Raw genomic sequence first — 12,662 nt, forward strand, 5'->3', positions numbered from 1 at the left:
TGAAAGATTCCCCTGAAGCAGCTACTATATCTAGCGAAACAGGGCTTCCCTGTCGGGACCTTTCGAATGTTAAAAGAATATTTTGAACACGGCTGGACTTTCTAAGCATTCTTATATGAAGATAAGTACTTTTGCCAAGCTTGAATGTATTTATAAACAGAGTCTCTCATGCATCTGTTTGTTGGAACTAGAATTTTACAAATTATTGAGTGGAGTTTTTTTTGAGACCCATGACTGATAAGGCCTCCTCATTATACAAAAGGCTTGTCCTTTGAAAACGAGGATCAGCCGAGTAACCTGAGGTCTTTTTTTCTCCACTTTATTGTTACATTAATGGTTTCCAACAAATACGTTGCATACGGGTAGGAGGTGACAGTATTAGTGTAATGTTAACCCCAGCTATTCCTTGGAACAGGGTGTCTTTTGAAATGGAGAATCAGACAAACTGCTTTTCACGGGTTGCAGATTTTGGGTGGGCCATGGTATAAAATGGGAAGGGCTCCTCTCTGCCCCCGGTCCCCCATTTCTCCGCTCAGCTTAAAAATTAAATACCTTAGCTAGCAGGGATCCCTAAGCCGAAGACATCCGCAGCCTGCCTTAACTTCCTTTAAACAACTGCAGCACTCGGCAGCAGCGCTGTCTTCTCTCTCTCTTGCTCTCTCTTTAGTAAATTGTATAAAATAAAATAAACCAGCATTTACATAAAATATCAAAGTGATGTATAGTCTGGAGAAATAAACTGCAAAAAAAAAAAAGACAAGGAGACACTCATGGAGCAGGGAGAGAAGGGGAATAAAGGAAAAGAAACCTTGGGAGGACCAAGCAGAAGAGGCCTCACACCTTTTGAAAAAGCTCCTCCAGAAGTCCAAGATTGTTCATCTTCCACTTGGGTATAAAGGCATATTACTTCAAACTCACTTTGCACCCAAATGTAGTGGTCTGGTCTCCAAATAATTTCATTGTTATCAGTGGACTTGTTTCATACATTGTCAGTAGGGCACCTTGTGAAGGAAGTTGTATAAATCCAGAGATAGATAAAATGGTTTTAGCTTTGTAATTCAGTAGGGCATGAAAAGATTATGGTTCTACCAAAGCAGAGAAAAAAAACTAGGAAGGTTCACGTACATCTTATTTAATTTGCTGCATGGGACAAGAAGAAAATCTAACTAAGGTTAGCTGATCATTCTGAATATCCACTAATGGATAACTCTTTTTTTTTTTTTCCCCTTCAGCATGTCTTCAAACTGGAACAGGAGGAATATATGAAGGAGCAAATCCCATGGACCTTGATTGACTTCTATGACAACCAACCCTGCATCAATCTTATAGAGGCCAAGATGGGTATTCTGGATCTTCTCGACGAAGAATGTAAGGTACAATACTGAATGCTGGCTGTTCAGAAATTCTGTTAGAATTTGGTTTGATTCTCCTGAAGACATCCGTTGGGAGAATCAGGGTACTCCTGGTGGGATTTCATAATTACAGCCTAGTGTCTTATCAGATGACTACGGTCATTTTCTTCTATTTAGAAGTTTGAAAGACTGCTGACGTTCGTTGTTCACTGGCTGATTTTTTTGATGGACCTCGTTTTTGCAGAAGCTTGAAAAACATTATCCCAAAGTTGCTGTGGTTGACCCATTGAATGTTAGTGGAGTTTTTTTTTCTGACCTGTGATTATCTGAAGAGTCTACCTTTCAAATAATTATGTGCTGACATGGTATGGCTCCTTTTGACTGAGATCTTTTTTTCTCCACTTTCTTTGTGAATTAAGTGGTTGTTCCAGTATCACATTGGATGAGAGTGGATGTTTTTTTTTTTTTTTTATTTTGTTCCACTCTTCCTTCTTGCATTTCTTCTTGAAAATTGCCGATCCCATGTGCAAATAGAACTACACACTTTATTCCACAGTGTACATCCTTTTATCTGCATTTAGGTGATGTGCTCTTGAAGGGTGGGACTAGGATAGGATCACAGAAATGTGTATGCTCGTATTATTAGAAGTACATGTATTTTGTTTGAAAAAGTCTCCTCACAAAAAAGGAGGTGAATGTGTGTGCAGATATTTCTTTCTTAAAAAATTTTCAAAGCAAATGAGTGCATGGAGATTTCCAGCTATGCAGACAGTATGAAAATTATCCCAAAAGCAGCAAAGTGCATCTTACAGATTGAAATAGAACTTTGGTTTTTTTCCCCCCCAAAAATAAGTGATTAATTCTAACAAAAAATGTTTGATTCTCTTTTCTAGATGCCTAAAGGATCAGATAATAGCTGGGCCCAGAAACTGTATAACACACACTTGAACAAATCCTCGCTTTTTGGAAAGCCACGATTGTCAAACAAAGCTTTTATCATTCAGCACTTTGCTGACAAGGTAAGTATTCATCTTTTGCCTTCCTCTGGCTCTTGTTTTCAAAGATCCATTTTCTTTTTTTGTTGCTGGCAGCATTCTGGAAGGGCCCCTGGGACAAGCAAGAGCTATTGTGAAATGTATCGACAGTAGTCATCCAGCCCTGCCTGAGTTTTAATGATAGTCCAACATCCCAAATAGCCCTTGTCACCTTGGATAGACACTTGAGTTTACATCAGCCATATTCACCCGTATCTTTACCCTAGATTTTCTTTTCATCTGCCTGGATCTGAGTGTGCTTGAATTTTGGTATAGTTTTTACTGATAGATTATTCCGGATTCCACTATCTCCCAGTAAATGAGTAGTGCCTCATAGAGCCCCTCCCTCTTTTGTGTTCTTTATTGTGTTTTATTGAATATTTCTAAATATTTCCAGTGTTTCTTTCGTATACTCCCTTTCACATTTTTCCCCCTGGAGGTTATATAAGAACATAAGAGTTGCCCTACCTGGTCAGACCAAGGATCCATTTAGCCCAGTATTCTGTTTCCAGCAGTGGCCAATCCAGCTTACAAGTACCTGGCAGAGTCTGAAGAAGTGACAAGATTCCATGCTGCTTAATCTCAGGATCAAGCAGGTGCTTTCCCCAGGTCTGCTTTAAAAATGGTTCCATATCATCAAGCTGATCAATCCATAGACTGGTGGGTTGTGTCCATCTACCAGCAGGTGGAGATAGAGAGCAAACTTTTGCCTCCCTATATGTGGTCATGTGCTGCCGGAAACTCCTCAGTATGTTCTCTATCTCAGCAGGTGGTGGTCACACACAGCAGCAGCTCTGGCTAGGCCTCCAAGCCTAATTTTTAGGTTTTGTTGAGTGCCTGGGGTTGAGGGCTCTTTTGAGCAAGTGCAAACCTGGTGGTGCCAGGTCCCTCCTTTTCTCCCCCCTCCCGCTGGCTCCGTTAAAAAAAAAAAAAAAATTTTTGAACGTCCTTAAAGGCGTTTATTTCGACGTTTATTTAAGCGTCTATTGCAGCTACTCACTGGGACACCAGGTCGTTACAACTCGGAGCGGACAGCAGGTAATTTTTACCTTTTTATAGCGGGCAGGGGGTTCCCCGATTCTTCTCCTCGTGGCATATGGCGTCGGAGGGCGAGGGCGCAAAGGGTCGCTCCCCGGGTCGCTTGAGCGCTTCTAGAGGGGATGCGGGGGTCTTAAAGCCTGATTCGCCCTTGTTGGGTGACAGTTTCGTGACCGATGAATGTCCCGGTCCTTCCTCCGGCGTGGCGGTTTTTCCCGCCATAAACGCCCATCCCCCGCTCCTCGCCTCCGCCATCTTGGCCGGCCACGCGGCTCGGACGGCTTCTTCTTGGGCCGCCCTTGAGGTTGGAGACATTAATGCCATGAACGCCCTTAATTTGGGCGACGGCACAGAAGCGGCTAAAGTTAAGAGCCGTTCTTCCCGCGCGGCTCCTTCGCGGAGTTTCGCGCCGGACGCCATTTTGGATGCGCAGCATGTCTCTCCCCCGCTATTGCGAGCGCCGGTTGAGGGTGCGTCTAGGGCTGTTGCCCAGGCTGCGGAAGTGCACAGTCTGGGGGGTTTCTCCCCCGAGTTCGTTTTGCTGCTGCATCAGGCCTTCCTCATGCACAACGCTGCCCCTGCTCCCTCGTCTGGTAAAGAGGTTGAGGTTCCCAGAGGTAAACGTCCTCGGGTTGATTCCCAGGCCTTGGAGGAATTTGTCTCCTCCGATGTAGATGAGGGCAGCGTGTCTGAGGTCTCCCAACGGTCCTTTGCGGATTCCTTGGAGGAGACGGATCCCCGCTCGGATGGAGCGGATGACCCCTCTGCAGCGCGGCTCTTTAGCCCAGAGGATTTGCCCAACCTGTTGTTACAGGCCATGGACACTTTGAAGATTTCCTCTCCGGAGGACGTCTCTCCCTCAGCCCCTGTTGGCTCTGCCATTATGCTGGGGACGAAGCGCCCGCCTAGAACCTTCCACGTGCATGATGCCATGCACACCTTAATTTCGGCTCAATGGGATGTCCCAGAAGCGAGCCTTAAAGTGGCTAGGGCTATGTCCCGCCTCTATCCTTTGGCTGTGAGTGAACGTGAGGCCTATCTGTGGCCTACCGTGGATTCTTTAATCACTGCGGTGACTAAGAAAACGGCGTTGCCGGTGGAAGGTGGCACGGCCCTAAAGGACGCCCAAGACAGAAGATTGGAGGCGGCCTTAAGGTCGTCCTTTGAGGCGGCTGCTTTAAGTTTGCAGGCCTCAGTTTGCGGCTCCTATGTGGCCAGGGCGTGCCTGACTATGGTGCAGCGGGCTTCCCCCTCGGATCATTCCTTGAGGGCTGATTGGCCGGCCCTGGAATCGGGCTTAGCCTATTTGGCAGACTTGCTGTATGATGTCTTGAGGGCCTCAGCGAAAGGCATGGCTCAGACAATCTCTGCGCGGCGGTGGCTTTGGCTGAAACATTGGTCTGCTGACCACGCCTCTAAATCCCGCCTGGCTAGGTTGCCTTTTAAAGGCAAGCTGCTCTTTGGGGTCGAGCTGGACAAAATCGTGACCGATCTCGGCACGTCTAAGGGCAAGAAATTACCAGAGGTCAGGGCTCGGGCTAGTACTCGTCCCGTTACCTCCAGAGGACGGTTGCAGGAAGCCCGTCGGTACCGCCCGGGCAAGTCGGGTTCCTCTGCCCCCTCTTCCTTCAAGAGGATTTTCTCCCCCAAGCAGCATTCCTTTCGCAGAGACCGCCGTCCCGGAGGTGCTCCCTCCGGTCCTCCCCCAGGGTCTCGTACCCAATGACGGGGTCTTGGTCCACGCCCCAGTGCAGATTGGAGGACGGCTGTCCTCGTTTCTGGGCGAGTGGACCACAATAACTTCAGACGCGTGGGTGCTGGAAGTCATCAGAGACGGCTACAAACTAGAGTTCTGCCGACCCTTAAAAGACGGGTTTGTACTCTCTCCCTGCAAGTCTCCGGTCAAAGCTGTGGCAGTGCAGCAGACCTTGGACAATCTGATCCGCCTGGGCGCGGTCGTTCCGGTGCCAGAAAGTCAGCTTGGCAAGGGACGTTACTCCATTTACTTTGTGGTACCAAAGAAAGGAGGTTCTGTCCGGCCTATCCTCGATCTCAAAGGGGTCAATCGGGCCTTGAAAGTGCGGCACTTTCGCATGGAGACTCTCCGCTCTGTTATAGCGGCAGTGAAGGCAGGAGAGTTCCTGGCATCCTTGGACATCAAGGAAGCGTACCTGCATATTCCCATCTGGCCTCCTCATCAACGCTTTCTGCGTTTTGCAGTCCTGGGACGACACTTCCAGTTCAGAGCCCTCCCTTTCGGGTTGGCTACTGCTCCGCAGACCTTTTCCAAAGTAATGGTGGTCATCGCGGCCTTCCTACGAAAGGAAGGGGTACAAGTCCATCCTTATCTGGACGACTGGTTGATCCGAGCCCCCTCTTATGCAGAGTGCGGCAAAGCTGTGGACCGGGTAGTTGCTCTTTTGAGCTCCCTGGGATGGATCATCAACTGGGAGAAAAGCCAGCTGCGCCCGACTCAGTCCCTGGAGTACCTGGGAGTTCGATTCGACACCCAAGTGGGCAGAGTGTTCCTGCCAGACAATCGGATTGTCAAACTTCAGGCTCAGGTGGACCAGTTCCTAGTAGCCTCTCCCCTTCGGGCTTGGGACTATGTGCAGCTGTTGGGCTCTATGACGGCCACGATGGAAGTTGTGCCCTGGGCCAGGGCTCATATGAGACCACTTCAACACTCTTTGCTGCAGCGCTGGACTCCGATGTCGGAGGATTATGCTGTGCGCCTTCCCTTGGACCCAGCAGTGCGCAAGGCGCTGAGCTGGTGGATGCAGACAGACAAGTTGTCTGCGGGAATGCCTCTGGTGACCCCAGAGTGGATTGTCGTCACGACGGACGCCTCGTTGTCGGGCTGGGGAGCCCACTGCTTGGGAAGGACAGCGCAGGGGCTCTGGTCTCCTGCAGAGGCAAAGTGGTCTATCAACCTCCTGGAACTCAGAGCCATTCGGTTGGTGCTTTTGGAGTTCATCCCGGTACTGGTGTTGAAGCCTGTACGGGTCCTGTCGGACAATGCCACGGCTGTGGCCTATGTCAACCGCCAGGGAGGTACCAAGAGCGCCCCTCTAGCCAAGGAGGCTATGAATCTTTGCCAGTGGGCGGAAGCGAACCTGGAGCAGCTTTCAGCGGCCCACATTGCCGGAGTCATGAATGTCAAGGCGGACTTTCTCAGTCGCCATACCTTGGAGCCCGGAGAGTGGCAGCTATCTGCTCAGGCGTTCTTGGACATCACGAAGCGCTGGGGCCAGCCGAGCCTAGATCTGATGGCGTCATCGGCCAATTGCCAAGTGCCGCGCTTTTTCAGCAGAGGACGGGACCCTCGATCCCTGGGAGTAGATGCTCTTCTCCAACAGTGGCCGACACAAGAGCTTCTCTATGTGTTCCCGCCCTGGCCCATGTTGGGCAGGGTGCTAGACCGGGTGGCAAAGCATCCCGGCAGGGTAATCCTGGTGGGTCCGGATTGGCCCAGGCGTCCCTGGTATGCGGACTTGATCAGGCTCTCAGTCGACGATCCTCTGCGGCTGCCAGTGGAGCAGGGCCTGTTACATCAGGGTCCCGTGGTGATGGAGGATCCCTCCCCCTTTGGTCTTACGGCCTGGCTATTGATCGGCAGCGTCTGAGGAAGAAGGGCTTCTCAGACAAGGTCATCGCCACTATGTTGAGAGCGAGGAAGCGCTCTACTTCTACTGCTTACGCCAGGGTTTGGCGTATCTTTGCAGCGTGGTGTGAAGCAGGCTCACTTTCTCCCTTCACTGCTCCAATTTCTTCAGTGTTGGCGTTCCTGCAAGAAGGTCTGGAGAAAGGCCTGTCGCTCAGTTCCCTTAAAGTCCAGGTAGCGGCTCTGGCTTGCTTCAGGGGCCGCCTGAAGGGTGCTTCCCTGGCTTCGCAGCCAGATGTGGTGCGCTTTCTCAAGGGAGTTAATCACCTGCGCCCTCCTCTGCACTCAGTGGTGCCTGCGTGGAATCTCAACCTGGTACTAAGAGCATTGCAGAAGCCGCCTTTTGAACCCTTGTCGAGGGCATCTCTGAAAGACCTGACGTTGAAAGCAGTCTTTTTGGTGGCTATCACTTCAGCCAGAAGAGTTTCCGAGCTCCAGGCGCTCTCATGTCGAGAGCCTTTTCTGCAGTTCACTGAGGCAGGAGTGACTATTCGCACAGTGCCTTCCTTCCTGCCCAAGATTGTTTCTCGCTTCCATGTGAATCAGCAGCTCTGTCTCCCTTCCTTTCGTAGGGAGGACTACCCAGAGGAGTACTCTGCTCTTAAATATCTGGATGTGAGACGAGTCATCATCAGATATTTGGAAGTGACCAATGATTTCCGGAAATCGGATCATCTGTTTGTCCTGTTTGCAGGTCCTCGTAAGGGTCTGCAGGCTGCTAAGCCTACAGTGGCAAGATGGGTCAAGGAAGCCATTGCAGCGGCAACTTGGGCTTCGGCTCATACATTCTCCAAGCATTACCGTTTGACTGTGGCTGCACGGGCGGAGGCCCGGTTTGGAGCTTCAGTGTTGAGGTCAGGGATTTCAATGTCCCGCCCTGGGTGAGTACTGCTTCGGTACATCCCACCAGTCTATGGATTGATCAGCTTGATGATATGGAAGGTAAAATTATGTATAATCATACCTGATAATTTTCTTTCCATTAATCATAGCTGATCAATCCATAGCCCCTCCTAGATATCTGTACTGTTTTTATTCTGGTTGCATTTCAGGTTCAAGTTTAGTCTTCAGTTACTTCAGAAAGACTTCGTGTTCAAGTTTTTTCACTTGGATTCTTCAAGAGTTAAGACGAGTTTGTGTTACAGTGAGCTGCTGCATTCCTCTCCCCTCCGTTTTACGGGGCTGGATTGAGACTTAAAATTCTGCCGGCACTCCCTCCCGCTTCGTGCGGCTGTAGGGCAGCTTTGTACCCCTCCCGCTTCGGCGGTGTTAGGGTCAGTCAGCTCCTCCCGCGGTTGCGGTTGCAGGATAAGCCAGATCCCCCCGCATCGGCGGGTGTGGTGTCCCTCCCCCGCTCCGCGGGGATGAGCTTTACGGATTCCCCTCCCCCACTTGTGTGGGGATGAGCTGGGTTAATTCCCCTCCCCCGTTTCGGCGGTGGTGAGCTGGGCAGAGTGTCCCTTCGTGGGTGTAATTCTCTAAGTGCTGAGTCCTGCGGATGGAGCTTTGATATCGACATACTGAGGAGTTTCCGGCAGCACATGACCACATATAGGGAGGCAAAAGTTTGCTCTCTATCTCCACCTGCTGGTAGATGGACACAACCCACCAGTCTATGGATTGATCAGCTATGATTAATGGAAAGAAAATTATCAGGTATGATTATACATAATTTTACCTTTATGCGCATTTCTTCCAGGAGTTTGTCTGCTGATGGGCTATGTACTAATTTTTGGTAGCCCTTCTCTGAATTGCTTCCTTTTTTTCAGGGTCCTTACAAAGGTGAGACTTCCAGATCTGAGCATACTATTTCAAATCCAGTTGTGGTCTTACCAGTGACCTATTGAAGGGTGAAGCGATGTGCTCAAGTACACTGTTTGCTTTTCCTAGTGCTTTTTAAACAGCCTTTTTATGTTTAAATCTGTTTATTGACTTAACATACAGAATAAAATGCCTTCATCACCTTTCAGTCAATAACAACACCTCATAAACAGCCTTTTTAAAAAAACTGTTTTGACAGTCATGATGGTTTCACAGAGGGCAATTTTCAAATGGGTCTAGGCAGCTGGCTAACTATGGAATTAGCTGCTTAGATTGAATAATACTTGCTGCTTTGCTACATTGGCACCCTGAATTTTAAATGTGAATCGCATCCTTTTAAATCTTTCACATCAGTAGTGATGTCTAAGGGGTAGAAACATTATCGCAATTGGTTTCATTTTGTTATTTTTCCAAATCAATGGAATGTTTGGAAACTGCCTCATTCAGATGGCCTCTCCCCTTTCTCCTCCAGGTCACTCGCTCTCTTGCTCTCACTCTTTCTCTCACACCCAATGGAAAACAACTTTATGCCTGTGTAAAAATTCCCTTCCAAGGGGGCAATAATCAAAAGTCTCAATGCAGAAGAATGCATGTTTACTTTTATACAGTAAGAACAGGGTGTGAGAATTGCCCCTCCCCCACCCAAATGTTTCTTAAAAGTACATCTGCTGGATGATAGTACAGTACTTTCAAGTGTGCCTATTCATCTTCCGGCAGACGTGGTGTCACGTCTGTGGCCGTGACCCCTCTCAGACTCACCTTATTTCCTGTGGTCAGCTTCTGAGCTGGCTTCTGTCTGTTCTTTGTGAATTAGTTCTGTCTCTGTCTTTGTGTGCTGGCTGCATTAGATTGTCTGTGTGCTGTCACCCGTTCCAGATTTCAGCCCAGACCGGTCCAGATCTTCCGGGCTGCCAGACTTGCTTGCTTGGATTGAACCTGCACAGCACCAGTAGTTTCCTGGTGATTGCTGCAGCTGAGCTTCAGCTGCTGCTGGGCTTATTAGCTAGTTTGAAACCTTTCTGCTTTGCCTTGCGTCTAAGGCCCTGGTATGTTGGTGCTTTGTGCTCTTCTGCCTAGTCTGGTTTCTTGTTTTAGTTTCTTCCCTGATTCTGCTGTTTGCCCTGACCTGGCTTGTTTCCTGGTTTTCTCTTCTGTCTGCTGCCTGCCCAGACCCGGCTTGTCCTTTGGTTTACTCTTCTGTTTTGGGTCTAGTCCTTGTCTGTTTGTGTCTTTAGTGGCTGTTCTGCAGCTTTCAGTTCTGTCCCTGTATGTTCCTTCCCTCTCTGACCCTCAGTCCTGGTTCAGCCTAGTGGGTATCCAGCCCTGCCTTGCCCAGTAAGTCCTGCCGGCCACCTGCAGCCAGGAGCTCAACTTGTGGTGAAAAGTGGCCATGTGCAGGTGAGGTTTAAGGGTCCATACTCTGCTTTAGTCCTGCCTGTTTGCCTCTGCTGCAACTCCAGTCCGGAGTTCCAGTCCTGTTCTGCCTAGTCCCCGGTGTGGGGTGGTTTTGCCTGCCGCTGCCGCTCCTCTGCAGTGGCAAAAGGGCTCACAACCCAGGTTCCAGCGTTTGAAAATGTGACACGTGGGCCTAGGGTTGCCAACTTTTTGCCAAAGAAAAACCCGACACCTGCACTGCTCCATGCTCCATCTATGTCCATCCCTTGTCCCACTCTAGTGCCATGCCTCAAGTTCTTTGCCATGCTTACTGTTGTAACCTTCTCCCGCCTCTCTACAACCAACAGACCATACTAGGGTTTCCATCTCAAAAGAAAAATCATAAGTTCTATGATTATTTCATAGTCTTTACATAACAGAAACAGAGCTCCAGTAATCAATCTCTGCAAAAAACAAACACAGTTCAGACTTATATATTGTAGAAAACCTGTCATAATAAAGTAGCAATATGGTCCATGGCAAGGCATAGGAGTATCCTAATGGTTAGAGCAGCAGACTGGGAATCAAAGGGCTACAGTTCATAATCCCACCGTAGCCCCTTCTGGCCTTAGGCAAGCCACTTAACCCTCTATTGCCTTGGAATGGCCAGGGGGTGCACTGGCAACCTCATCCCATTCAGGGTCTGTCATTAGTCATTACACTTGCCGTGGCCCCATAAGCATTTCACTGCTTACTCCATATGAGCAGCAAAGACATGAAAGAGAGAATGTCCAGTAATCGGATAGTAACGACCCTACCTATAAAGAGGCAGCACCCTAGAATACCAATATACTTCCAACTGAAAATACAGAATACGTCAGACTGCTATGGATCCCTACACAGAAAATAAACACTAGCATAATATCATACCTTGGTCACATGCACAAAACACACAGACACTCAACAAATATGAAACAAGGGACCACACATCAGTAATAGAAATATGAGGACAAAAAGACTGAATTGGAAACCTCAAGAAGTCAGGTGTTTGCATGTACATACTAGAGAAACAGAAACTGAAATGTAAGATATCAGAGAAGCACATTTACCAAAATTGACACATTTCAATCAGTAAATTCAGAATAAATATTGTTTGGTTTGATTTTTACCTTCGTTGTCTGATCATTTTATTTTTCCATTTGCTTTAGTCCTAGGGTCTCTGTTATGATCTTGTCAGGGTCTACTGTCCATTTCACATTTCATCTCTCTTCGTGTCCACCATACATCTTCCATCTATATCTCTAATGCGTCCTGTCCAGTATTTCCCCTCTGTATCCCTGTCTCCATCCTCCCCCATTGTTCACCATCTGCCCCCTGTGTCGCTATCCCCTCCCTTTGCATTCATTGTCCCTATGCTCCCTCCATGCCTAACATCTTTTTTCTATGCCCCTGTGTCATCTCTTGTCCAGTTTATCTCCTCTTTCTCTTGCCTCCCCTCCTCCATTTTGGAATCTCTCTCTCTCTCCCCCCCCCCCAACCCTGGTCCAATATCTCCACCCCTTATTCTCACACTAATCCCCCCCCCCAAGTCTGGCATCTCTTTCTGTTCCTCTGCCCCCTCCCCCCATGGGTTGGGGTTTGGGTTCGCCTCCTCTCTCCCCTTCCACATGTCTGGTTTCTTCCCCCCATATGTGTGGCATCTCTCCTCCCCCCCCACCCAGTCTGCCATCTCTCTCTCTCTCTCCCCTCATATATGGCACCCCTCCTTCTCTTGCTTCTGCTGGTGGTTCTTCAAAAGCAGCGAGTCACTGGTGTTCAGGAAGGCACACTACGTTTGCTGACCGGGGCTTTTCTCTGCTGCTGTTCTACCATGCAACTTCCTGTGGGCAGGGCAACATCAGAGAGAAGCCCCAGGCAGCAGAAGTACTGTGTCTTCCTGAATGCTGGTGACTCACTGCTTTTAGAGGACCACGGGGTAGAAGAGATGAAGGAGAGATGCTGCTGAACCCACGGGAGCCTGGGGATGAAAAGAGGGGGTAAACTGAGAGCTGCCAGATTCAAGGGACAGAAAGAGGAGATAGTTGACGGACCATGGGGGAAGGGAGACTGAAGGCAGAAAAAAAATGATTTTTTGATGCCGGTTTTAATGCTCTGCCAGGCTGGCCGAAAACTGGTTTGTTAGCAACCCTTTGCGGGGCCCTCTGACATGAGGGCTCAGTGCAAAATTTGCCCTGTTTGCACTTCCCAATACCATCCCTGCGAAAGCAAGCCGTGCTAATTGCAGGCATAGGAAGCTGTATGTGGTGGCTTCATTTTGAAATTCCTGTTCTTTACACACAGTGTACTTCATAGCTGCTTTAGTGCAGATGCACATAGAAG

General features: G+C 48.8%; 1 protein-coding gene across 1 annotated transcript in view; it reads left to right on the plus strand.

Moving 5' to 3' along the window:
* Nucleotides 1-12,662, plus strand: part of MYO5A (myosin VA) — a 360,108-nt gene that overhangs the window by 210,239 nt on the left and 137,207 nt on the right. The window contains 2 exon segments of the mRNA XM_030189293.1: nt 1,233-1,373; nt 2,246-2,371. Coding sequence (XP_030045153.1) covers nt 1,233-1,373; nt 2,246-2,371 — 267 coding nt within the window.

This window comes from Microcaecilia unicolor, chromosome 1 (genome assembly GCF_901765095.1).
Source record: "Microcaecilia unicolor chromosome 1, aMicUni1.1, whole genome shotgun sequence".
Classification (NCBI taxonomy): Eukaryota; Metazoa; Chordata; class Amphibia; order Gymnophiona; family Siphonopidae; genus Microcaecilia; species Microcaecilia unicolor.